This window comes from Silurus aristotelis (genome assembly GCF_946808225.1).
Source record: "Silurus aristotelis genome assembly, chromosome: 5".
NCBI classification, from domain to species: Eukaryota; Metazoa; Chordata; class Actinopteri; order Siluriformes; family Siluridae; genus Silurus; species Silurus aristotelis.
In genome coordinates this window covers 3,460,822-3,488,418 of record NC_139578.1, presented here as the reverse complement: position 1 = coordinate 3,488,418, position 27,597 = coordinate 3,460,822, and the positions used below count along the sequence as shown (strand labels likewise).

The 27,597-nt window shown below is 39.3% G+C and overlaps 1 protein-coding gene and 1 long non-coding RNA gene across 6 annotated transcripts in view; one reads left to right on the top strand and one right to left on the bottom strand.

Moving 5' to 3' along the window:
• carmil3 (capping protein regulator and myosin 1 linker 3) overlaps positions 1-27,597 on the top strand; it is a 58,167-nt gene that overhangs the window by 6,000 nt on the left and 24,570 nt on the right. For 4 of the 5 annotated variants that reach the window (XR_014533671.1, XR_014533672.1, XM_083541625.1 and 1 more), the window contains exons 3-16: positions 12,013-12,063; positions 12,141-12,200; positions 12,719-12,840; positions 14,245-14,339; positions 14,515-14,585; positions 14,670-14,743; positions 19,080-19,155; positions 19,717-19,805; positions 20,311-20,405; positions 20,906-20,992; positions 23,259-23,368; positions 23,674-23,751; positions 25,191-25,267; positions 26,407-26,511. Coding sequence is in view for 3 of the 5 variants with exons in the window: in XM_083541625.1 (XP_083397751.1) it covers positions 12,013-12,063; positions 12,141-12,200; positions 12,719-12,840; positions 14,245-14,339; positions 14,515-14,585; positions 14,670-14,743; positions 19,080-19,155; positions 19,717-19,805; positions 20,311-20,405; positions 20,906-20,992; positions 23,259-23,368; positions 23,674-23,751; positions 25,191-25,267; positions 26,407-26,511 (1,190 nt within the window). In the remaining 2 variants the exon portion in view is untranslated. Of the gene's footprint in view, positions 1-11,723; positions 11,886-12,012; positions 12,064-12,140; positions 12,201-12,718; positions 12,841-14,244; positions 14,340-14,514; positions 14,586-14,669; positions 14,744-19,079; positions 19,156-19,716; positions 19,806-20,310; positions 20,406-20,905; positions 20,993-23,258; positions 23,369-23,673; positions 23,752-25,190; positions 25,268-26,406; positions 26,512-27,597 lie in introns of those variants that run through there. The other variant, XM_083541627.1, reaches the window with a different exon arrangement.
• LOC310726420 lies at positions 6,781-10,632 on the bottom strand. Its single transcript, XR_014533755.1, has 3 exons — positions 7,839-10,632; positions 7,731-7,788; positions 6,781-7,179 (listed from the first exon to the last, which is right to left on the bottom strand). It is a non-coding gene; the product is annotated as an uncharacterized lncRNA (long non-coding RNA).

Here is a 27,597-nt window from a genome sequence, read left to right as displayed (position 1 = left end):
TATTTGAATTCCCGTTGCCTTCGGCACAAATTTACATTAAAGCTGGTGGGTGGAAATTGTAGTACTGATAGTCAGGCGAGGTTGTTTGGTCTTTAGAAGAAATAGGTAGGGTTGTAAATATGTCAGGCACGTACTGTATTTAGTTGTGTTTGAATGTAGGGGTAGCCTTTCGATCTGATCGGCTTCGGAACGAAAGCAGTGGTCAGGGGTAAAAAAGTTCATTCCGACTGAGACAAATCTGATGTAGCAGCTGTGACCCATAGAGTGTATAAGAGACAGAAAGAGAAAGAAGAAAAGCATGCGGGGGCAGAAAGGTTATGTGGGTGCAGTGTGATGTGATGTGTCCCTCTGGGCTTCTTGTCACCTCGATGAGTATGTGTCTTGTCCCCATCCATATCTTAGAGGCTGAGTGGCAGCTGTGACCAGTCTGAGATTTTTGGCTTTCATTTTTATTCTGCATCCTCCCCCTCAGTCTGTTTATTTCACTATTGGGCTCATTTTGATTCAGGTCATTGTAGTTTGCTTTAAATTGACAAGGCAGATCTAATATCCTCATGTGGACATTAAATCTATTAGCCTCATTGGAGTAACACATTGCTGTAATGAAGTCGGTGTTCCTTGATCTGAACAAATAGACGTGGTGAATTGCTGTGTGCCACTAAATATTGATATCAGACAAGCTCAGTCATGGATAACAAATCCAGATGTTAGGCGATTCGAGTCCACTCTTAGATTTGAATAATGTCTCATTTCCATTCCAGATTTTTTTTGACTTAAAGGTATTTGTAAAAGACTATATTGCTAAATACGTTGTCTTAATTGTCTTAATTCATTTTTTTTCCCAAATACAACGTTGAAAGCAGCAGTAGAAGTAAAGGCTTGGCCTCAAAAAAAGTATTTGGTGCTTTTTGGTCTTAATATTTACATGTTTTCTTTTAGGATTGACTTTGACTTTAGGATTGACTCTGAATTTTGACATGGGCTCAGCCAAATAAAGCCCAAGACCCGGTCTTGGCTCTATATCAGTCCTAGAATTCCTAGGATTTGTCATTATCATCTTCGGTTGTCCCTCTCATTGCCCCTCTCAGCTTGTCCCTGACGAAAGATGACCAATATAAAAAGATCTTTAGTCTTGGCCTCGTAAACAATGGTCTAATGTCATACTGTGAGGGAGGTTCAAAAGTCACGGAGGATCACTGTCACAGTCAAAGTTAGCCTGTGAAAATTTTCAGTCAGAAATTCATGATGAGCGCCTCACAGTGTCCTCGCTGCTACAACCAACGTCTTCTTACTAGCTAATAACAATGCCACATAAAATGAGGTATTGATCAACACAAGGTGCTAAAACGTACTTACCAAGTAGGCAAACAAGAGCTAAAGGAATATTGGTGTACCGGATTCCAGCAAGGATGAAATTCTTGAGTAGTTTTGGCAGCTGAGGTCTTACTTGTATGACATGTCTTCTAGCTATTACCATGACCCTGTCAAGAAAGATATAGCATGGAAACAAACAGTAGAGGAATTGCAGCTCCCGGGTGAGAAGCAAGCAATACAAGTGCAGTCCTTTTTGTTTCCCCATAAAGTTCACCTTATTCTCCTCCTTATTCTATGCTAGTAGTGCATACTGACGTTTTATTCTTCTGTAACTTGTGTCATAGCCTACGTTTTAATAGACGTCAACACCGTACAGTCTACATATCTGCATACCCACGTTTATTAGATACACGTTGCTGAAATTTCACAGTCTGTAGAATGCAAAAGGCTTGACACTGGTGGTCTTTAATATGACCTTATAGGGAATCCTTGACTTAGATTCGATTTAGGTTTTTGCTCATTATTGCAGTGTGCAGCAAAAACGATGCCCATTTTCAGTTATATATCTATAACATTCATGCAAAACGATACACACCACAAAATCAATCCGTCTTAGAACTCTAGCCTTGTTGAAATCTTGTGGTCTGATTTAAAGAGGTGTGCACAAACTAAAGAATATCAAGCAGCTGGAAAAATTTTGCATGGAGGAGTAGCCCAAGATCTTTCGCAACCTTTTTCCACTAAATATTGATTGTTGGGGTGCTCATGCAATTTTTTTTCATCCTACCCTAAGTCTTTATCCAATAATAGATCCAGGAATACAGATTGTTTGGGATTTCCTGTTCATCACAGGGCACCCTGGACATACTTAAACTATCTGAAGATGTGTAGGCTTTGTGGCTACCAGCTTTTTGACATTATTGTGTACATATTCGCACTTAGGAACAATTAATAATATCCGATTTTTGGAGGTGTAGAGGAGAACCTGGTAGTCTAGTGGTTAGGATGCGGCGCTCTCACCGCTGCGGCCCGGGTTCGATCCCCGGTCAGGGAACCAACCCCAGCCACTCTTAGTGCTGGTCCCAAGCCCGAATAAATGGGTAGCGTTAGGAAGGGCATCTAGCGTAAAAACATGTGCCAAATCAAGCATGCGGATGATCCGCTGTGGCGATCCCTAACGGGAGAAGCCAAAAGAAAGAGGAGAACCTAGAGGAACCTCATGCAGACATTGTGAAAACATGGAAAAAATCCAAGGTTAAATGCCTCTTTGGGGTTTCTCTAGGTTCTCCGTTTTCCTCCTACATTTCACAAACAGTGCATGATGTGAACTAGCTACTATTGTACTGTGAATATGTGCATGTATCTTCTCAACTTGTGTTCACAGGACAGAATCCATTGACAAACTATAAAGAATGTCATTATAAAAGCCACCACTTTTCTAGGAAGGCTTTTCTTAGAATCTTTGGATTTTCTAGCAGCAGAAAGAGTGTTAATGATGTCAGAGAGTGAAGTCCTGCGAAGTGAGGTGTTTCAATCCTTCCGCAGAGGTGTTCATTGGGGTTGAAGTCTCAGCTTTTTTGCAGGCCAGTGGAGGTCTTGCTCTTGAACTTTTGCAAACCACGTCTTCATGGACCTTGATTTGTGTTGGAACATGCTTGGATTTCTTAGTTGCAGTGAAGGTATTGTAAATTTTACAACATACAATAGAGCGCATTCACAATTATGGCAACAATTTGTAGGCAGGTGTCCCCAAAGATTTGATGAAGACTGCGACCAACCGACTACAAATACACTATTTGGTTTCCATTGAGAAATTGGATGGATGGATTTTCTCCACAGTTAAAAGCAAGATGAAACACAAAAGTATGCAGTTGTCATATGCAAAATTTAAATTGGAATTGAAACAGGTGGATGGAAACCTGCGAGTTGGAACTGAAGCAGATAGGAAGAGAAAAGAAAAAAGAGACAAGAGATTTCGGGTTGTCTAGGTCACGCAGTCTCTTGGGAGCTTTTTTGGCATCATTTGAATTCTATCTTTGAAGTGAAGTCCACTAATGAACTCGTGTCACTTGCTGCTCAGTACTTGCCCCTTCTGTCCAAATCGGCCCTCTCCCCTCTAATTCATTATTTCTTTCTCGCTGTCTCCGGATCTTCCTTTGAAGTCAGCAGTTCCTCATGGCGCAGTGATTTACAGGTCAATACAGAAAGCTCTTTGCCCATGATACGGGGCATTAAGCCCTATCACCAGAGTAATCTATTGCTTGCTCTTTCTCTCTGTCTGTCTGCCTGCCTCTTTCTCTTTCTCTTTTAAACTTTCAATACATTTTCAATGGCTTTTTTCAATGACCTCAGAATCCTATTTGAAGGACAGGAGCACAAAATTGTGTTTTGTTCAGGTTTTAGCAAGATCCAGATATCTTGAATATCCAGAGCCTGTCAAACGTCTTTTATGTTTTTTGAGACACCTTTGTTTCTATGAAAAAACTCCAGATGTGACATTTCTGGCACTATCAGAAGAACTTGTGTAAACCAAAGAACAGGAGAGAAGATGTTAGCAGACTACCTCACCCCAACAGCCAAACATGGAATTGAAAGTAATGTAATGAAAGGAATACTGAATCAACATAGCTACCATTCCATAATTGAACTCAATGCAATTCTGTCTGGACTGCGATTCATTGGAAACGACTTCAACATAAATCAACGAATGTCAGCTGGAGTGTCATTCTATCATGGAATCGCCTGCCCAGTCAATGCAGCTAAATCCTATTGAACTGCTCTGGGATGAACTGGATCGCAAGAAGGGTCTCTAAGCTGACAAGCATGGAAACTTGTACAAATTGAAAAAAATCAGTTTGATTTTAATTGATAGTATAATTTGGTTGCACAATAGCTTACTAGTTTAGCACAAATAGCAAGTTTTTAATATTTATGTCATTTACGTGAAGATGGACAAATGATGTGTCTAATGAGGAATACACACTGCATGGAGGGGGTGAAACTGCATTAAATCTGGTTAATTTAACTCAGTTTATACTGCAAGATTTCTTCTTCAACTAACGTCTAAGTTTTTTGTTATAGGCTAACTTGGCATTTTGTACATTCCCAGTTTATTCCCATTAATTCCTGTGAATTCACTATGGAAAGTTTCCAGTCTTACCCTAATCAAAAGGAAAGAAAGTAATAAACACCTTTAGCAAGTTACCCAAGGGACAATGCTAAGTATTTCAGATGTATATTTAGAGAAATGAAATTTCCAGATGCCAAGATTGTGTAAAGCTTCTATTTATGCTAAGGAAAGATTTTTCAATCTGTACATTTTTATATTTATGGTAGCCAATGCAAATTTTCATTCCATTTACCTGCCTAGGATTTTGCTTAGAAGCAAACCTATAAAACGCAAGGTGTTTCCAAACTCGTGACAAACACTGTAGGCGAATTCACTTTTATTTGTGTAGTGCTTTAAACAATAATAATATCAAAAGCATGGAAATCGGACGTATGGTCGGTTTCTTAATGAGTGAGCCAGCGGCAAGGTAAAAATCCCCTGGGTCAACAGCATGGTTAAAAACGGATGGAAAGGAAGCAGATTCAAAAGCAAAACGATCCTCTTTTGCTTGATATCAAATCGCAGAAACTTCCTGAATTTTCAATCTGTCATACATTTCAACTTCTATGCTCTTTGTGCCCTTGTTTAATGCATCGGTATACAGATCTACCGTAGTAAATCGCTTCAAGCCCAACAAGACGCATTAATAATTAATGCGTCTGTTTAGGCGCAGAGGTTTTTCTCAGGCAGTTTTCATCAAGCTGTTTTTCTCTTGTCATCCTTACAGCAGATTTTTTATTTTTTTTTATTTTGGAACCTGTCCAAGTCTTGACAGGTTCAGGGTTTTTCAGGAGACTTCCTGTGCTGAGACTTTAACACCCTGTGAAAGCATCGAGGAAGCTTCTCGGAGAGGCCGCAGAACAGATTTTGTTGTGACGTAGGTTGGGCGTGGTCAATGGATTTTCGAAACCACATCAACTTAACGACATTTGTCCCAGGGTTTTATTTGAAAAAAATTTTTTTTTTCTTTGGACGTCTTCAGTGTGAGCGTCAGTGCATACCTTTTTGCTTTACCTTTAGCTGAGAACGCATTTTAAAAGATTTTTACACGCCGTTATGATAAAAACAGAGGCGTGTTAACAATTAAATCATTTTGCTGCTATTTCTGCCTGGAAATGTTACACATACTGTATATGTGACTACTTAAGTAGCTTTTTCACGTATCTGTATTCTACTGAAGTACCGTAATTTCCGGACTATTAAGTGCACCCAAATATAAGCCGCACCCACTGAATTTTACAAAGATTTTTATTTTGAACATTATTAAGCCGCACCTGTCTTTAAGTTGCAGGTGTCTACACTGAAACTAATGAACTTTACAAAGGCTTTAACGAAAGACAGTGCCTGTTACACAGTGTAACGGGTGAAATATGTTGTGGCTCCTTTGAGAGCAGAGCGGCATTTTGGGAATTGCCTGCCGCCGCATTTTTCCGGTATTACTGCATGTGTGCAAGGCTGAGGAATATGTCCTTATTATTTTCTGATTCTCATTTCTAAGTTTCTTTGACTAACCCGTAACGCTGTTGCCAAGAAAAATAAAAAGCACGAGTTTTGGAAACCTGTCTGTGCGAGCTATCCCTTGACCATGACGTTACAACGGCTTGTATCTAAACAGTAGCCTACCAAGAAAGTCATTCTTCACTGTCTTCCTCCTTCCTTTCACAACAATTTTTCTCGAGAGTTTTTCTTTTGGCATCGTTGTGCGTTTAAAATCACCATTGGTGAAGCTTTTCTCCCGATGCCGTGCAGATCAGAACACAGGTGAAGTGCGTTTTTTCATACCCGTTCGGCAATTTCATTGGTCTAATGCTATGAGGCTCAGTTCTTTTGTCTTGAAGCTTGTGAAACCGGGAAAAACCCCGGAAAAATCCATAAATTAGCCGCTTCGTTGTTTAATGGTTTGTAACTGTATTTTCGCAACTTAGAAAGCGTTCAAATTAGTATGTGATTTACAAATAAAAATTACTGTTGGAAACGGAAAATGGAAATATTATATTAGAATTTTCTGTTCGCACCAAACTTTGCACCTACGGAAATGGAAAATGTAAATTAAAATACAGAAACTCGAGTATTGTGTTGCCATTTTGAATAATACATTTATAAATTGAATTTTTGCTACCGTGATGCTTCCATCGCATCCCTCCTCTCCATACCACAATCATGCCATGAAGAGCAGATGAGCAGGCTAAACAAGTTAAAAGAAAAAAAAGAATACAAAACGAAAAGATGAAGTCTTTATTATCCGGATTCGCAGTGTCTCCATCCTGCGGCTTCGTCTCTCCCCGGGGAGCCATTACTGAATCATTAGTTGGAGGATTTGAGGAGCTGGAAATGACAGAGCAGAACACAAAATGGCAGGGAGAAATGAGGAAGGCAGAGAAGAAAGGAAGAGATAAAAGAAGATAGGTGAGAAGTCTGGGCATGGCTGCATGGATGATCGAATCTGAATTTTGATTGTGTTGGACTTTTAGAGGTCATGTCGGTTTAGAGAAATATTTTGTAAGGCTGTGAACTGACTGTTGACTCGTGGCTTAATATATTCCACCTCTTGACAGGTGCCATTGTTACCAGGCCATCGAGTGTCAGTGGTTTTAAGGGTGTAAATTATTTGTTTATATAAGTATTCTTTACCTAGTAAAACCTCAATATAGACAAAGTTCCAGCAAGATTTTTTTTCAATTTCCATAGGAATTAATGGGAATAAATTGGAAATTTGGGACTGGGAACAAAATTGCAGCTAAGCCTATAAGAGGATACTTATATTCATTCATTCATTCATTAATTTTCTCCCGCTTATCCGTAATTCGGGTCGTGGGGGCAGCAGTCTAAGCAGGCCCCCACCTTCGACTGCTGCCCAATCCTCACAGCACCGTCCCTTACGGTCCCTCCTGCAGGTGGTGAGCCCACAGGAAGGGATACTTATATGTAGTTGATAAAAACATCTTGCAGGATAATCTTGGTTAAAACACACACATAGCATACTCACTGCAGTGCTACTGAGGCCACACCCCCTACATGCACTGTGCATTCGTCTATAACATAACCATAATTTCTTGCAAAGTAATGTCAACAAATGTCCATCTTGCCGAGAATTTACTTGAATTTAATAAATATCGCAAACGGTGGTGTTCAATTCCTCCTTGTGCTGTGTGTAAGCAAATGCGCAACAAAATGATACTAACAATTAAAGTCGAAAATGTCATTTTTTTTTAATCATGACCAGACAAAATTTGTTTGGATATGATACAGTTTTTTATACATTTTGCCAAATTTTCTAATGAATTCCCATACATTTCCCAAAAAATACTTTCCAATCAAATTCCCCAGATGGAATGTTTACCGGAACCTTCCGCCCCTTTCCAACACTAATAAGGACACCTGGTTTTGTATAAGGTGTCGTAGCATACAATTTCACCTGTTCCAGCATGACAATGCCATGGTTTAGACCAGGGGTCTCCAATCTTTTCCAGAAAGGGCAGTGTGGGTGCAGGTTTTTATTCCAACCAAGCAAGTCCACACCAAATTCAACCTGTTCAAATCTAATGATCTTTATTTTCAATGACTATCAGGTGTGACCATTGATTGGTTGGAATGAAAACCTGCACCCACACTGGCCCTTTCTGGAAAAGATTGGAGCCCCCTGGTTTAGACGATCTCCTGCTATAGAGCTCTGACCCCAACCCTAATGATAAACTTTGGGATGAATTGGAATGCTAATGCACCCCAGCTCTCCTCACCACAGCTACATCACTAGACTACATCACCCTTGACTTTGCAAAAAACATCCTCACAAGCACACTTTAAAATCGAGAGGAACATCTTCCCAGAATGTGAACTGGAATGTTCAAATAAGTTTTTTTCCGAATGGTCAGGTGTCCACAAACTTGTCCATAGACACCATACATAGTGTATTATTAAAGATCAATACAATTTCCTATAGTGCGCTAACAGTAGACAGTTTCATTGATTGTTTCAAATCGAGGCTTGTAAAAAAAGCTACATTTCAGAGATTTTTTCAGAAGAGTTTCTGCCATAAGCAATATTTTTCACTTTGTTGCTTAGATCTGTGAAGATCTAAGTGTGTCAGGGGCGCTTGGTGAGAAGGGAAAAAAGAGGATCAGGTGTAGGAAAAGTGTCACGCTGCGAACGAAAGATGAGTAGAAGTAGTCCTTTTAGAACGGGAAGATAAAAAGGAAGTAGACTGATGTTTGTGTGGAGAAAGAAAAAGTTTAGATGCTGGTATGGTGATCCATTTTTGAGTCAATAGAGTTGCAACTAAAGCCATTCTTTTCTTCACCTTATTCTATATATTCTCCATGTCTAACTATTCTTTGCTGCCTGTCTAATTTATTCCAATATGAATAAGGACTGATGTCCATAAAACAGTTGCAAACATTTAAGTGCTTGACCACTGTCAGGGCCATGGTGGATCTGGAGTCCATCCAGGGGGGGCCCAAGCACCAAAGTTGCTTAATCACTCTATTAATTTTCTTGCTCGTCTGTGGCAGCCCATAAAACCAAATGATAAAAAGCTCTGAAATTTGGCACACTGATAGGGGTGGATCTGGGAAACATTTCGACTAAATATAGGCCAAACCCTGCAAATGCTTTAGTGCCACCAGTGGTCAAAATTGGGATTCATTTAGAAGTAATTTTTAGACGTTTGTGGAAGTATGTTTGTGGTTTATGTACAGTATATTAAGGTTATAAACTGTTCACTAATGAGGATATCTTGATCTCATGCTACTGATCAGATACACACCAATGAATATTAGTTCCAGCAAAAATACATTTAAATCCAAAATCTTGCTCATTTTCTGACCAGTGGTTGACTAAGGCTGGCTATTGCTGGTTTTTGTTTACCGTTTGAAAAAACCTGTAAGGTGAATCTAAAAACCCCAAACTACAGCTGTAATCCCATGTTTTGAGATGTATGAGTATCTGCTTAATTAGGTACATTTGCGGTTTATGGAAGGGCGCTTATAACTTTTGAAACATATTGGGGTAATGTGTAACTCAATGGGTAACATGTTGGACTTCTGATCGGAACATTATGAGCTCATATCCCAGCACCACCAAGCTCCCACACTTGGGCCCTTTGAGCAAGGCTTCATTTATACTGCTTGTATAAATAAGATAATTGCAAGTCCTCTACATAAGGGCATGTGCCAAATGCCATAAATGTGAATATGTGGTCCAATCATTTGAGCACTCTTTGATGCCCACTTTGATTTGCCACCATCATTGATTTGTATAAGATAAGATAAACGTTTCTTCGACCCACAGTGGGGAAATTTCTAGATTTTTACATTTACAGCATTTGGCAGACTCCCTAATCCAGAGTGTCTTACATTTATCTCATTCATACAACTGAGCAGTTATAGGGTTAAGGGTCTTGCTCAGGGAGCCCTGGAGTGGTAGTTTGGTTTTAACTCAAGACCTTTAGCTTCAAAGTCCAATTCCTTAACAACTACGCTACCACCTGCCCTTGCTATTTGCTTACAAATGATTTCCAAACAACACAACATTTGGCATACATCATACACCAAATTTGGCTGAGAAATTCTCACAGGAAGGCCACCAAATAGGATGCGAGCCTATGTTTTTCAGAAAGTACTTGCTACACTGACAAAATCTTGGAAGGCATCTTCAGAATCATAACTTGAGTCTAGGCAACGAATCGTCTGCCATTGCCTAATGGTCCAAAGTTACAATTACAGCATAAATCTATTTTCAGTACCTTTGCCAATTTCTGGGTCAGTCTTCACCTGATTTGGCTCAGTATCATCTTAACACCCTGCCTTTCTTCATTGAGATTTCAAACATTGCAACTACAAATCTGTCTGCTTTGGTTCTGAACTCGTTATTTTTCCCCCTTAAGTATGATGATATTGTTTAATTGTCTATTGATATTGTGTGTTGCAGTGCCTGTTTAATAGGACTTCCAGGTGGAGAGAGAGACGGAATTGATTTTGGAATCCACGACGCGTACATAATTTATGATAACGGATGGCGTTTCGGATTTCTCATGACATTATAACTATGGCGACAGATTAAAGAACAGTCGATAATTGTTGTAGGGATAATTGGACATTGGCTGAGAAGCACGACTGGTGTAGGAATATAATTGTAGGTGTAGATTTTTTTTTATCATTTATTTTGGACAAAAATAAAATATATACAATTAAAAAAAGAAGACAAAAAAGTACAATCCACCTAAACAATAAAGAAATCCAAAAACAACTAATGGAATAATAAAAAAAGAAAATTTAATTATAATAACAAATGTGTGAATGACTACAAATTAATGACATGCTTAAAAAAAAAAAACTAATAAAATATTTCAAAAACAAATATAATACATAAAGTGTATAAGAAAATATAGCATACTAAATTATTTTATTTTATTTATTTAATTTTTTTTGCTAGATGGCATAAACCACTCCATAATTTTAGACTCCTACATCGTATCAAATTTTGACTTCTACCTGTAAGAATTTTTGGAAGATGAAAATCCCCCCAAAAATCTAGAAGTTACTTGATTGTGAAGAAATTCAAAAATGTTCTGCAATTCTAGCCTTACTTAAATATATCTTATACATGAAAACACATTTGAAAAAATATTAATATAATAAATAGTAAGAACCTGAAGTTTTTGAAATCAAAAGAAGCAGATTTTTTAAAACTATTAAACTATAGAAAAGCGTGAGAAGTCATTCTGTAGTAATAAAATGCCCAATCCGCCTTATTATACCAGTAGATTTACATATTTTACTGCTCACTTAATTCACTTGGTTCCTCCAATTTAAAGTATCATCAGAAACTTGTAAGAACTCGTAGTTGACACTTGAGGTACCTCAAAACATGATTAAAAAAAAACCAAAAAACACAAAAAAAAGGAGGTCTGGCTGATACAGCTTCAGTAGTACATCTCTCATGCATAAATCCCGGGATGAGCATTTTTTTTTTGGCTGGCGTTCAGGATGTTCATTAAGCCTAGTTAAATCCAACCTTTTATTTAATAGACACCCTGCTTTGACAAGGTAATATGGACTATTTGTAATTTATGTGGCGATCTAACTGACTTTCTCAGAGACTCGCTTCAAACCCTATTTATCTTCTAGCGGCTTTCATTACTATCACATTGGAACTCTCTTTCGGAGCATCGAGCACTGGTGAATCCTCCAATCCTCAAAGCCTGGTCCAAATACGTTTAGGAAAGAGTGCACAAGCTTTGTAATGGTAAAACGAACTTTGCGCTTGAAGGTCGCTATTTGAAGCTGCATATTTTTACCTCGATAACTTCCTGGAAAAAAAAAAGAGAGAAGCTGCTTAGGGAAGGACCATTATAGATGCGCTAGCTTAAAACGTAACAGGAAGTAGCAAGTTTTGCAAACATGTTAGATGTTGCTATTAATGTATAATGGTTGCTATGAACATTGTTGAGTCAATTGGATATTCAGTAAGAGAAATAATCACCGGATCCTCAAAATCGCAACACCTGGTCTTGTAGAACTTTACCATGTTACAAGGTTACTGTAGGTTACAGTAATCAAATTGACTGCTGCTTTTATTATTAAATATTTCAGGTCCTGGCTACATGGCGGCTTTACCTCATGGCTCCAAAATTACCAACTAAGGTACAGTAGTGTATTTATACATTTAACGCCCTTCGTGTTCAGGGGGTATTAAATTTTTGTGTTTATTGTGCGTTCAGGTGGAGCAAACGTTTAACTACCTGGAGATCCGTGCGATCATCCCTCATCCAGAGAACCAGGTATGGGCCATTCTGCACATCGAATCTACTCATATTTTATTTTGTATTATATACACTGGGTGAATAAAAAGTTGGTGGACACCTGAGCTGTTTGAGCATCGAGTCCCCATTTGCTCCAATCTTCTGGGAAGATGTTCCACCAGATTGCGTAGCAGACACAAGTGTATTAGTAAAGTCAGGTACTGGTGTAGGTAAGGTTAGGAGGCCTGGGGTGTTCAAAATGAAAATGAAATGTTAAATAGGTTTGAATTCAGAGCTCTATATCAGTTAACTCAAGATCTTTCACCCATGTGACGCATATCTTCATGGAGCTGGCTTTGTGCCATTGTCATGCTGGAACAGTTTTGGGTCTGCTAGTTGAAGCGAAGGGAAAAATGTCATGCTTCATCCAAATACATTCTATACATTGTGTGCCTTCAGATTTGTGGTAAAAGTATGGGGAAGTCCCAATACTTTGGTCTGAAAAGTGTACATGTACAAACAAACCCTTTCTGGCATTGTGTGTGTCTTTCTCTCAGGTCGTCATAGAGACAGAAAAGTCCACCTACGTCTTCAGGCTACAGTCGAGTGACCACATGGACAAGATGCTTGGCCACATCAACTTGACTCTCTCGCGCATTTTCAACAACTCCATCTGCGTGTGAGTTATTTTTGTGACACTGAAGATCGAATGAACAAATCGTCATACAAAACATTTGACTGTAGCAAAATTCGCCAAATTACACCAACATGTCTTCTTCTATTTGGATCAAAATAGAAAAGGTGGTAAAGATAGATAGATAAATGGATGGATGGATGGATGGCTGGCTGGCTGGCTGGCTGGCTGGCTGGATGGATGGATGGATAGATGGCTGGATGGATTAATGGATGGTTGGTCCCCCTTTTCCTGCTAAAACAGTTCTGACCCCTCGAGCATCAACAGCATGAACTTCTTAAGCAGATTGAGCTACAGGAGCTCGTCTGTTGAATCGGACCACACGGTCCAGCCTTCTTTCCCTACGTGCATCAATGAGCCTTGGCGGCCCATGACCCTGTCACCGGTTCACCACTGTTCCTTTCTTAGAGCACTTTTAATAGATACTGACTACTGCAGTTTTGAAGATGCTCCGACCCAGACGTCTACCCATCACAATTTGTCAAACTCGCTCAAATCCTTACGTTCACCCATTTTTCTTACTTCTAACACGTCATCTTTAAGGCAAAAATGTATAATTGCTACCTTGCCACAGTAAAGAGTGTTATGTTATGTTATGTTATGTTATGTTATGTTATGTTATGTTATGTTATGTTATGTTATACGCAGTGTATATACAGATGATATACAGTTTTGAGAGTAGTCAAGGATATACAATAAATTACATACAGGATAATTGAATAGAAAGATTGAATAGAATAATACTATTTGTTGGGAATTGTGAACGAATTTCCTTGTAACGTCGTCACGTGGCAAAAGGAGTCGCGTGAAAAATTTGTTCTAAATAAATGTCCCATCGTTACCATCTGGCTGTGGGAGTGCTATCATTTGAAACCCCTCATACTACAAGGCACCATAGACGAACTACTTGACATCCTGTCAAAGAAAGATTCTACATACGTATTTGCATGATCTGCATGATATCGACATCAAGCTCACGTGACACCATTTGACACGTTCCCTCAAAATGCCTCAAAAGATTTGTGCACTCGAATCCTGGAATCTCTCATGCATGTTAGGATGAATATTCTTTTATTGTACATCATTATAGATGCTGAAGAATGGTTTGGGTGTTTTGTGATTCGTCGCTCCGCATTTTTTATCCCATTTTTATTTTCTTTTTTTATGGCTTTGAAGTCATTTTAATAATAATCTCCACCTAGAGCTTCAGAAGGCAGGCTTCCAACCTGACCGAATCCTTCCCTCGTATGTTAAATGTCATACATTTTGTTTTCGCTTCGAGCAAAAGGTGAATGTGAAAGTTCTTTTCGCACTTTGATTGATTTCGTTTCGGTGCATTATTTCCCTAAGTGTTTATTTTTCTAGGCTGAATTGACGTTTCTCTTTCAGGCCCTCTATCTATCAAACAGATGGTGAGGTATCTGACGGAGGGCACAAATATTCACCGAGCTCTGAAACATCGGTGGAGGCCCAAAGAGCGTGCGGTGAGGAAAATCCCACCCCTACCCCAATAATTTTTACAATTATTTGTGCTAATTTGTTGCTCGCAAAAACGTCCTATACTTAGCATCGAATTGTCTCTCATTTGTTATGAGGACTGGTGGGAAATGGACTCCCTCAAACTTTGTGACACCTGTGACTTTTGTTTTTTTTTCCCAGGAGGCTTCTCCGAGACATATGCGGCACTCTGCGACTACAACGGCATAAGCTGCAAAGAGGAAGTGCAATGGGTAAGATGTAAAAGTCATGCGGTATCTTGGCTCAAAAATCAATCGGAAATCAATCGGAATCTCTCTCTTGCCTTTCAATTTAAGGACGTGGACACGATATATCACTCGCAAGACAACAGAGAGTTCAATCTGCTGGACTTCGCTCACCTGGAGAGCAGGTAAAATAAAGACAGCTCCAAGAAGCTGCAGTTTACCTTGGTTTGGAGATGTGAAAGATCTTGAATGGCCTGCTATAGAGCTTTGACCTCAACCCTATGGAACACCTTTGGGATGCATCGGAATTCCCAACCTGCAAACTTCAAAATCTGGTGAAACATCTTCCCAGAAGAATGGAGGTTAATATAAGAGCAAATGGGGATTCAATGTTGAATGGGATGTTCAAAAATCCTATACTCAGGTGTAAAATTTTTGTCCAAGCAAAATGAGAGCTCTAGCTGAAAGACTACTAATAGTAAAGATGGTGGAAGGAAGTCGGGCTTCAAGAGCTCTGAGGTAATAGAAATTATAAAACGTTTGCAACGGTTAATGGCAACGGAGGAGGTGGTAACTCAGTGGTAAAGGCCCCAGTATCGCAAATCTGCCACTGTTGGGGCGCTCTGACCCTAGTTTCCTAACACCACTGGGATATGTGAAGAAAAGATTTCATTGTTCTGTAAAAGGTAGGTAGACACCTTTTTATCCAGAGCCACTTTCATTTATGCCATTTTTGAAACAACTGATCAGTTGGTCAAGGGTCTTGCTCAAAGGCCAAGCAGTGGTAGATTAGTTTTGCTGGGATTTGAAATCTTCCAAAACAGCGAAACACCAATCATGCTGATTAGCTCATTTGTCATTTTTTTGTCAAAACTTCTAATTGGGTAGGCGATACAAAGTTTTTTAGCAGCATTTTGGAGTGCCTTAGTCATACCAGAGTACACTGCAGTGCTCCCACACAAAAAAAATAAGTGAAGGTCTGTGATTCTGTGATTTATTTCCCTGGAGCTAGGTTCAAATACCAGCTGTATCCTACGACTCGGCGATTAGCTTTCTCCACCAAGAGAGATTGGGGGAACGTGATGAAAGAACGGCAACATGAATAGGAATAGTGACTAAAAGGGTGGCTTTAAAGAAAAAGGAGATTTGATGCTCTCTTTTCTTTTCCTTTTGTCAGTATTTCTTTTTTGTTTTTGCATTGAATGATTCTATCATTCAGCCCTTCAATGGACTCTTTATATATAAGGGGTGTAATAATATACATGTTCGTACCTACACGGTGTGTTACGGGGCTTTCGGTTCGGTGCACATGTATTCCGAACTCAATGCTTTTACGTGCAGAACATAGTTAAAATCTGAGTTCCCTCATGAACATATATGAGTTTGTTTAGTCTCTGCCTCAGTGAAGTCTAGACACTAGACTAGAACTGTGTCACTGTTCTTTTATTAATTTTACTATTAAACTTAAAAAACATACACTAGGGGGTATAAAACAGAAACCAGAGTTAGCGCAGTGTCACTGTCTCCTGACATCGGCAAAATTTTTTCGACAGTCTTGCGCTATGGATTTTTTTGCGTTTTATTTACAGATTCAAGAGTTCCTCTTAAAAAGAGAAAATCCTGATAATTCCGCATATCAAGGGAGTGAATGAATGAAGAATGGAAGGAATGAAGACATGTTTAAAGTATGCTGAAATAAGTTAAGAAAATTGTATATTGAATGGAACACACACACAACAAATGTAAACTGTTTAATAGTTTTTTTAATCTTTTTAATTTAATTTAATAAATTGAATTTGTGCAATTTACTCAATATAATAAAAAAACAACCAATTTTATGTTTTGCATTTCTTCCTCTCATTACTGTACCGAAATTGAACCAAACCGTTAAATAAAAAAAAGGTGCGTACCAAACCATGATTTTTGTGTGCCGTTCGACATAAGCAAATGTTTCCTTTATTTGCTGATCAGTACTCAAATAAGGCAGTGGTTCATCTGTGAATCTTTGATTTACAATAACATTCACACATATATGAGATCTTATTGCAGCCCGCAAGCATTTCTAATGACTTCCTGTTAGATCGCTTGTCTAGGCCAACAGGTAACGTCAGACAGTTTCACTTCCTGTTCGATTTGCATACGCCTTCAGCTGGGTTTAAATAGCACCAAATCTTGACACCTTGGTCACAGAAATTTGACGCCCAAGGTATCTCGCGTGATAAAAAAAGCAATCAACAAAACAGGAAATGGACATTAGGATGACTTTGTGACTTTGTATTTTTGTCTGACATGTGCCTGAAAGCTGTGATGAAAAGTCAATAGAAGTCTAAACAACCAAGAACTGGACATGTAAATGTTTTGTCCATAGTGTTCAATACATGGTCAGGCAACAATAAACTAGGATAGTCCATAGGACAGAAACAAAGGAAACCAAAAATGTAATTATGAAGTATGAATTAAGGAAAACAAAGCTCAATTATAGACCAAAACAAAACAGGAGAACAACATCATGTAACAAGACAGGGGCAATTACAGGAAAGGGGTGTACTACTAAAAACATAGACATTTGTGTAATATTCCAATATATCTGAAATGTATATATATATGTTATAAGCTTCCGCCACCATGCTTTATTGTTTAGCTTCCACCACCATGCATCATTGTTCAGCTACCACCACCATTATCATTCTTTATTGTTTACCTACCTCCACCACCATCGTTCTTCATTGTTCAGCTACCACCAAAATGCCTTATTGTTCTGCTTCCACCACCATGCTTCATTGTTTAGCTACAGTACCACCACCATGCTTTATTGTTCAGCTTTCACCACCATGCATTATTGTTCAGCTACCACCAACAAGGCTTTATTGTTCAGCTACCACCACCATGCTTCATTGTTCAGCTACCACCACCATGCGTCATTGTTTAGCTTCCATCACCTGCTTCATTGTTCAGATTCCATTATCATGCTTTATTGTTCAGCTTCCACCACCATGCTTCATTGTTAAGCTACCATCAACAAGGCTTTACTGTTATGCTTCCACCACTATACATTATTGGTCAGCTTCCACTACCATACTTCATTTTTCAGTTACCACCACCATGCTTCATTGTTCAGTTACCACCCAATGTGTTGTTATAAATATATATTACAGCACCATGCACTTCACTGTAAGATACACTATACTGACTATATTGGACACCTGATTTGTGTTCCAATTCCACATTCAGTCCCTTTTTGCTGTTGTAATACCCTTCACTCTTCTGGGAGGATGGTTCACTAGATTATGGAGAGTATTTATAGAGATTTGTGGTTGTTCAACCTCAAGGGCATTAGTAAAGTCAGATAGTGATGTAGATTGAGGAGGCCTGGGTTGCAATCAGAGCTCTATAGCAGTCCAATCAAGATCTTCTACTCCAACCCATGTGAACCATATGTTTATGCTGGCTTTGATAGTGACCTCTAAAGACATCCTATACAATTATGTGTCTCCAACTTTGCTTGATGAAAAACCCACATAAAGTAAGGCTGAAAAAGTCAGGTGTACTGATTCAATACTTTTGTCTATATAATCTGGGTGCTCTGCAATGCGGATTCTTAAGTCAGGTCGGTGGGTTTGCCATGGACGGTTGCCATGCTAATTCTGCTTCTATCTGTAGCCCACCATTTTTATTTCTTTCTTTCTTTTTAATATTTTCATTGTCAAATTCTTTCCACTGTTTCATTCTTTTACCCGGCTCTAAACCTTTTATTTTTTTGCCATTGATCTCAGCCGTGATATGATTTATTCTATCTGTTGTGTTGCCTTCCAAGAAAGAAAGTTGTGGAGCCTTGCCAAGAATCTTGTTGCAGAAAGTGAAGCTTTAATATGGTATTGTCAGGGATGTGTGATGAGAATTTCGAAATCGGTGCTTAAAGAAAAAACAGGCACATATTAGCCATCTTTTCACGTTGTTTAAAGATCTCAGTATCAGACGTTTGTCTTAACATTGTGTAGGAACAGGTTTTGACCTTATACATGTCATATTACAACAACCAAAGACTTCCTATACAATTGTTTGCCTCCATGTTTGTGGTAATTGAACGAATCACACTCTTCCGAAACCCCGAAAAGATCCCAATCACAAACCATGCTTTAGTTTTATTCTTGGATTCCTTTCTCGAAGGAAGAATAGAAAATGACTAGCCACCGTCTTGATCCTTTTTTTTTTACCTCAGGGTAAAATGATTTTAGGCCCACAGCCAGGATTAAAAGCCATATCACAGAGCTACGGTGCTAAGTAGCCTACTGCTCTGGCATAATTTTCCCCATCGATCCTCTCTTCCCCTTGTCTCATAAAGCGAGCGTTTCCTGCTCAGTGTGTCATTCTGTACTATTTCTGTCTCTGGGACTTTGTCTCGGGATTCACTTTGCGAAGAGAAGGATTGGCAGTTTTTGTGTGTGTTAGTGTTTGTGTGAAGAGTGCTTATATTTTTTTTCGCCTCTGTCTCATTCGATTTCTCTTCTGTGTGTTTTGCAGAGACCTTGCGGTCATCGTGGCTTCTATGGCGTACAATACGTGGTTCACCAAGCTGTACTGCAAAGACATGCGCTTAGTAAATATCTCATAACTGATTTATTTTGCATAAATATATATATAGAAATAAAAATCTTTAAACATCGCATTGAACATTCTAGTCCCCATATCCTGTTATGATGACCTTCACTCTATTGGTAAGATGTTCTAGATTTCGGAAATATTTTTGTGAGCGTTCCAATTCATCCAGTTCAGTAGGGTTGAGATCAGAGCTCTACAGCAGGCCACTCAAGATCTTCCATTTCAAATCATGTAAAGGAAATGGTCATGGAGCTGGCTTTGTGCACAGGGTCATTTTATGTTGGAATAGTTTTGGGTGTCCCAAATTGTCCCAAAATTAAGTGAAACCTCTTTCCAGAAGAGTGGTGGTTACTGTAACAGAAAATGGGGACTCAATGTGGAATGGGATGTTCAAAAAGCCCTGAAATCTTATGGTCAGGTGTCCACAAACTTTTGCCAAGTGGTCCAATGAGGCGAAGATAACAGTAACATATGGATCACTAAGGCCTTGACGATATTAGTGCGATTGTTTGTGTGTGTGTGTGTGTGTGTGTGTGTGTGTGTGTGTGTGTTTTTCCAGAACTCAGAAGTAGTGGACCAGGTCCTCCACACGGTCAGTAAGTCCAGCAGTCTAGAAGAACTCACTCTAGAGAATGCCGGCCTTAAAGCGTGAGATCTTCTCTTTCTTTCTTTACCTTTTTCTCTCTTTCTCTCTCTTTTCCCTATCTATCTATCTATCTATCTATCTATCTATCTATCTATCTATCTATCTATCTATCTATCTATCTATCTATCTATCTATCTATCTATCTATCTATCATGTCTTTCTGTCTATTTTCTCTCTCTCTCTCTCACTCTCTCTCTCTCTCTCTCTCTCTCTCTCTCTCTCGTTCTCTCTCTCTCTTTTTTCCTTCTCACACTTTTTATGTCTCTCAGTTTTTTTCCTATCTATCTATCTATCTATCTATCTATCTATCTATCTATCTATCTATCTATCTATCTATCTATCTATCTATCTATCTATCTATCTATCTATCTATCTATCTATCTATCGTCTTCCCTTCTCTGTCTCCTCTTTACCTTACATTCTGTGCACATTTTTCTCTCAACAGTCATGACTCGGTTTTGTTTGTTTGTTTTGTTGTTTCTTTGGTCCCATTCTTATCCCCTTCAGAGATTTTCCTCAGAAAATGGCTGCCGCTCTGTCAGAGAATCCGGCGTCAGTGCTGCGTTCCCTCAACCTGGCCCACAACATGCTCGACAATCAAGGTGTGACATCACGACTGTCACCTCGTGCTCTTCTTTATTTTTGGGTGCTCATTCGAGTTTGTCAGTCCTTCAAGCTTCTGTGTCTCACACACACACACACACACACACACACACACACAAACAAACACAGTGAAAGCTTACTATGTTAGTGCTCGATGGGTTCTGCCTTTCCTGAAAGTGTGTGTATGATGCTTTTGTATGCAGGTGTGTGAATAAAAGAGAGTGTGTGCTTGTGAAAGAGAGGGAGAGAAAGTCGAGAAATCAAGTATTTGAAAATAGGAGAGTGTGTAAGTGTGTAGGTGATTGTGCCAGAGAGAGTAGTGTGTGTGTGTGTGTGTGTGTGTGTGTGGACACAACCTACAAAACTAGTTATTTTTATTCCAATGACAGCAGCATGCCTACTGCTGTGTCTTTTTTTTCCCCCTTTAAACGAATCAAGTTTGCGTGTGTGTGTGTGTGTGTGTGTGTGTGTGTGTCTGTTCGCATGGGTGATTTCGCAGGAGTGTCAAACCTCATCCAGCAGGTGTGTCAGCTCAGCAAAGGCCTCCGTCTGCTCAACCTCTCCAAGACCTCGTTCTCCTCTAAAGGTTTACTTAAAATATTTCAAAATAATTATTTCTATACATATACTGTATTTGTGTTTCCACACGGACGGTTTTTAATTGCCGGATGTGAGCATCAAGGCGGATTTTGGTGCTGATTTGAGACTTGGCGCATCAGTAAAACAAATATTAAGTAATTAAAAACGATTTAGAGTTTAAAATTGAGTTTATAATTTTTTTTTTTATATCTGAGTATATCTCAGTTATATGTGTATTGTTTTATATTTTTTTATAATAAAAAAAGGTAAAACAGAAATGCGCGTTAACATAATCGCGTGTTAATAAAATTAGTGCCGTTAAAATGAATTTTCGTTATGATTAATGCATTAATTTTGACAGACCTTATATATGTATATATGGGAAAAATATTTTACATATATGGTAATAGAACTATTCATATTTATTTTCGATTACAGTCACTATTCATGTAAGATGTCATGCAGGGTTCAGCTAATTTAGTATTAATTTGCTGCAATGATCAGCTTCATCTCTTCAGAGATGTTTTACCAGATTTTGGAGTGTGCTTGTAAAGATATATATAATAAATATCCTGTAAATTGTTTGCACTACAAACTACAAAACAAAAAATTAAAATTGCATTTTCCTGTATTATCCCATGTAATCCCAATGACCCCCAATAACTCAGTCAGTCCTTACAGTATGGCGAAAATGGCTCGGCTGATTAACGCTCGTATCTAAATCCTTTCATTCCTCTAACAGAGCATACACTGTGGAAGCAAGTGAATTGAAACGGGAAGTGAGGTGGACCGAGTTGGCCTTGTTAGCTGCGTTTGATGAGGCATGCTCTTTGAGGATGTGGCACAGCGCCATCTCCATATCTGGGGCGATCCTCCATGATTTGTGGGGGGAAAAAAAAGAGTTGGTGTTCCTTTACAATATTTAAAAGGAGACAATGTAACAAGGGATACATCAGAGCTCTGGAATGTTCCAGAGAAAGTCTTTCTCCTAATTTAATGTCTTTATTATTCCTTATATATTTTATGGAGAAAAGTCATATGAATTTTCCAGCCCTGTGAGGTCTGTCCGCAAAATGTCCCCACAAAGTTGGAGGCACACAATTGTATAGGATGTCTTTAGATGCGGTAGGGTGGGTTTTTCTTTTTCTTGAACTAAGGAAACTCAAATCTGTTCCACAAGCTGGATTCATTAAGATATGTTTTGCATGGTTTGGAGTGGAAGATCTCCCGCTATAGAGCTCCAAACCTATTGAACACTTTCGGGATAAATTGGAATGCTGACTACACCCCAGACCTCCTCACCAACATCAATACCTGAAAAAAAGAAAAAAAGGTGTCTCAATGTGGAATGGTATCTTCGTAAAATACACAAATCTTATGGTCACGTGTCCACAAACCTTTGTTAATACAATGTATCTTGTAGTAAAATGCGGTAAGGTATCTTGTAGTAAAATGGTGGTAACTAAACAATGAAGCATGGTGGCGGTAGCTTGAAATTGAAGTATGGTGAGTGTAGCTAAACAGTGAAGCATGGTGGTGGTAGCTTTGGATTGTCAATGATTCTGTTCTTCAACGCAATACAGTTTGAAGGTCAATAGGCAATAAATGACTTAACATTATACAAAGTAAATATGGTGGTTGAAGCTGTGCAGTCAAGCATGGTGGTGGTAGCTTTATTATAAAGGATTGTGGCGGTAACTACAAAATGAAGCATGGTGGTGGTAGCTGAGCAATAAAGTATGGTGGTTATAGCAGTGCATAGCAGTGGTAGCTTTATAATAATGCATTGTGGTGGTATCTACACAGTGAAGCCTAGTGGTGGTAGCTTTATTATAAAGCATTGTGGTGGTACCTTCATAGTGAATCATTGTGGTGGAAGCTGAACAATAAAGTATGGTGGCTGTAGCTATACAGTGAAGCATGGTGGTTGACGCTTTATAATAAAACATTGTGGATCTGTACTTATTGTCAACAGTCTGCTACACTGACTCAGGACTACACATTTGATCACCATCTCTGCACACCTCAACATCGTTTGTAATAAATGGCTATTCATGGACACCCAGATGAGGATGGGTTTCCTCTTGAGTCTGGTTTCTCACAAGGTTTTTTCCTTATGCCATCTCAGGAAGTTTTTCCTTGCCACTGTCGCCACCCGCTCGCTCATCATGGAAAAAGATACACTTAAAAAGATCTTATTCACTTTTATTACCACATTATCTTAGCACATTATCTTAGCATTCGAATTTCTTTATGATTTCTTCTTACCTCAGGTGCGAGTTTGCTGTCTCAAGCTTTGTGCTCCAGTGATGACTACTCCAGCTCTCTCTTGCATCTCGACCTGAGCAAGAACCCGGGCATTCTTTCCGGCGAGGATGCTACGGTTAGACTACACTCAAAAAAAACAAAGAACCTCACAAGCGTAGGGTTTTGTCTTGGTTCTTGTTTTTATAATGATTAATCCAAACACAAAGCAAGGATCTAATACGAAACACAGCACTTGACACAGCATAAGACACAGGCTAGGGATGAACTTCACGCTAGTTTAGATCTAGGACGTATATAAAATCATTTTCTATTCAGGAGCTTAGCGACATGCAGACCTTTGCTTGCTGACTGTCTGTCTCTTACACACTTATATACAAACATATACAGTAGTTATATATGTCTGCTTTCTCGTCTGTGTAGAATCTGTACCTGTTTTTGGCTCAGCCCAACTGTTTGGTGCATTTGGATCTTTCAGGCACTGACTGCGCCGTGGAATCGGTAAGTGCTCCAAAGCATCCTATAATAATCTATGCAGCAAAATATAAAGTGAAGCATACTGTTTTAAGACAATAATCAAGAACTGGGTGTTGTGGAACGTTCCAGAAGCAGATTAGTTCTTGTTATCGGCCCTGAGGAGGCCATTTACAAAACAATTTGGGATTAGTCAAAGAAGCAAAGCCAAACATGATGCTACCACCACCACCATGCTTTACTGTGTGTAGTCTAGCTACATTATTTGGGGAAAAGTATCAGGACATCTGACTTTTCCAGCCATACAGTATGTGTTTTTTCCCCAATTTGTTACCACATATTTGGATATCTTCGAATGAGGTAGTATGAAATTTCCCCTTCACTCGAATTTACTCCTGCACGACAATGCAATTGACCACAAAGCCAGCTCCATTTAGATATGCTTTACAGGGTTTGGGAGATGTAAAAGATCTTGAGTGGCCTGGTTTAGAGCTCTGACCTCAGCTCTAATAAACATTTGGGATTAATTGGAATCCTGACTGCACGTCAGGCCCCCTCACCCTTCATTAGTACTAAAACCCTTGTAGCTGAATGAGCAAATTCTCTACAAGCACGCAATTTTGAATCTAGTGAAACATCTTCCCAGAAGATTGGAGGTTATTTTATTAGTAAATGCAGAGTAAATGTGGACTTGCAAGTTCAAAAAGCACACATGATCAGAAGACTCCTTCTGGAGACTTAAATGCTCTAAAACTCTAGTCAGATACACCAACTCACACACACAGGCTTTTTAAAGTAAATACAACTAAACCCAGCCATTAGGGTTGCACAAGTCAGTGCACTCTTAGTGCCGGTCCCAAGCCTGGATAAGTGGGGAGGGTTGCGTTTGGAAGGGCATCCAGCATAAAACATGTACCAAATCAAATATGCGGATCAGGAATCAGAATTTCATACTGGATCAGTCGAGGCCCAGGTTACCAACGACCGCCACAGGTATTGTTACCCAACAGGGTACCAGTGGAAATTGGGCTACTGTTGGCCGAAGGAGGAGAAGGAGAGGAGGAAGAAGGAAAGACATGCAGTTGGTTGGGGTGAAGAAGGCAGATGTAGAGGACAGGGAGGTATGGAGAAGGGTGATCCGCTGTGGCGACCCCTAATGGGAGAAGCTGAAAGAAGAAGAAGAAGACAACAAAACTACAAACATAAATTGATTACAAAACAATAATCGAATACACAGTGCGACTGTCACATGCTAGTAACAGCAAGACTTTGCCCCATGTCTTCTATCGTTTCTATCTACAAGAGGTATTTCAATTTCTTCAGAACAATCCCGCGATTTATATTGCAGCCCCCGCCACTATCCAATATGCCGTTATAGAAATCGAATCAACACACAGATTTGAGAAATTTCCTGGTGCACTGGAATAAATGTGTTTGTTCTTCTCCTATTTTTATTTTTTTTGCAGTTGTTCGGCCCTTTACTCCGAGGCTGCTGTGCTGACCTGTCCTACCTAAATCTCTCAAAGAACTCCTTCTCTCCCAGGTAACTCGAAGTAAAACTGTTATCAGGAATCAGGTTCACCTTTTGGTTTCCAATAAATCTTCTGTCTTGCATGCTTGTGCATTTGCTTTCCAAGCTCGCTGTCTCCCAACACGCTAGTAGACCATAAAAGCACTTTCTGTATAATGATATCTCTCGAACATTGCTGGTTCAGACAGAGTGGCTCTTCTATCAGTCAGCATTGGGTGTGTGTGTGTGTGTGTGTGTGTGTGTGTGTATAAGACAGAGAAAAGTAGAGCCAGAGGGTGCAGACATACAGGAACGCAATGATGTATATCTGCTTGCCTAAACTCCCCCTGGAAACCACCACCGCAATAGCATCTATGCGCCGTAATTGCATTACGAGACATTCTATGAAAAATGAGACTCGGAATTTAGCTCTAGAATGTAAACTCCTGAGTTTCATCCATTTCTTCTTGTTTTTCTCTGATTTAAAAAATGCATCAATCTGTGGAGGACCCCACGGATTTCAGTTAAACGGAAAGAATTTTGCGCAACAACATCTACCTAAAGAAGGCCATATGCTTATATTTAATGACTGAGCAAGAAAAGGAAGGAATTAGACAGAGAAACAAAGATTTAATATGAAGATCCCACCACCATGCTTCACTTTGTTATGCAATGCAGTGTATGCATGCAATCTTTGCCTTTTTACATTTAATCCCCATTTGCTGTTATAAACATTTTGGAGTCTGGAGCTTTGACATGAACCCTATTGACCATTTTGAGATGAATTGGAACACTAAGTGCACCCCAGGCCTTCTCATCCTACCACAGGACCCACCCCCTTGTGGCAGAATGAGCACAAATCTCTAACCACACCTCAAAATCTAGTGGAACATCTTCCCAGAAGAGTGGAGGTTATTCTAATGGCAAATGGGGACTAAATGTTGGAATGTTATAAAATAGCATGGTGTCCACAAACGTCTGTTCCCCCCCCCCCCCCCCCCATGCATGCCCACATTCTCAGGGTTTCATCCTCCGTTATGGTTTGTTTTATTTCATTTCCTTTGATTGATTCTTGAGGAATGACATAAATACAAAAAAAGTAAAAACCTGAAAAGGGATTTCATCCTCTGACCTTTTTTTTCCCTCTTTCTTTTTCTCTTTGTTTGTTTCAGGAAAGTGAAAGACACGTTGCCCACCTTTCGTCAATTCTTTACCTCAGCGTTCAGCCTCACCCATCTCAGCATAGCCTCCATGAAAATGCCCCCAGATGTGCTCAGGTAAAGCTAGCTTATTATATATAAGATACATTTTTTTTATTACATATGTTTGTGTATTATCAAACAAGGAAGTAACGACGCTACAGTGTGAGGGAAAGTAAAACATAAAATATGTTATCTTTCTGTCTTGTTCTTACGCCCACACCGAATTAGCATACGTAACCAAATTATTGCTAGCTCATTTCCATTCTTGGATCTCGCTTACATGCGATAAAGTATTCCTTGAAAATCTGAGATCTTTTGTATTAGATTTCCTTTGTTGTACCATAAAGCCATATATGCTATATTTAATATATAGTTTGTGGACACCTGAGCAAGCTTTCTGTGTGAACATCCTATTTCACATTTAGTCCCCATTTGCATTGTTTCTGAGATGTTTCACCAGATTTTGGAGATTTGTGCTCAGTTAGCATTCGTTCTAAAGGTGTTCAATAGGATTGAGGTCAAAGCTTTATAGAAGATCTTCCACGTCTCCCAGACCATGTAAGAAAATCTTCATGGAGCTGGCTGTTTGCACAGTGTCATTATCATGCTGGAACAGGTTTGGGTCTCCTATTTCATGTGGAGGAAATATTTCATACTAAAATAAACATCCAAAGGCATCCTGTAAAATGGTGTACTTTCAAGTTTGTGGTAACAGTTTGAGGAAGAACCAAATATGGCTGGAAAATTCAAGTGTCCCAATAGTTTGGCCATAGAGTGTATGTATATACATCCTAAATGTATCATTACCAATACGCTGTAGCAGCAGTGCAAATGCATAAACTCATGCATTGACTAAATTTAGTGGCTGGGAAAGGAGGGGATTAGTCAGAGAAGGACAGGTCCAATAGGATGCTCCCACCACCGTGCTTCGCTGTGATGAGGGTTTTTTCTTTTGCAAGGGGGTGTACACATGTAGTCTTTCCTGTTCCACATTAGGCCCCATTTGCTGCTATAATAGCTTCCAGGCGTCTGGGAAGACGTTCCAGGGAATTTCAGAGTCTGGTTGTTTTAGTAAACTAGGGTTTATGCTGTATATCCAAAACTATTGTAACAAGCCATATGTGCTATTTTAACCACACAGCGGTATAGGCCTTCAGATGC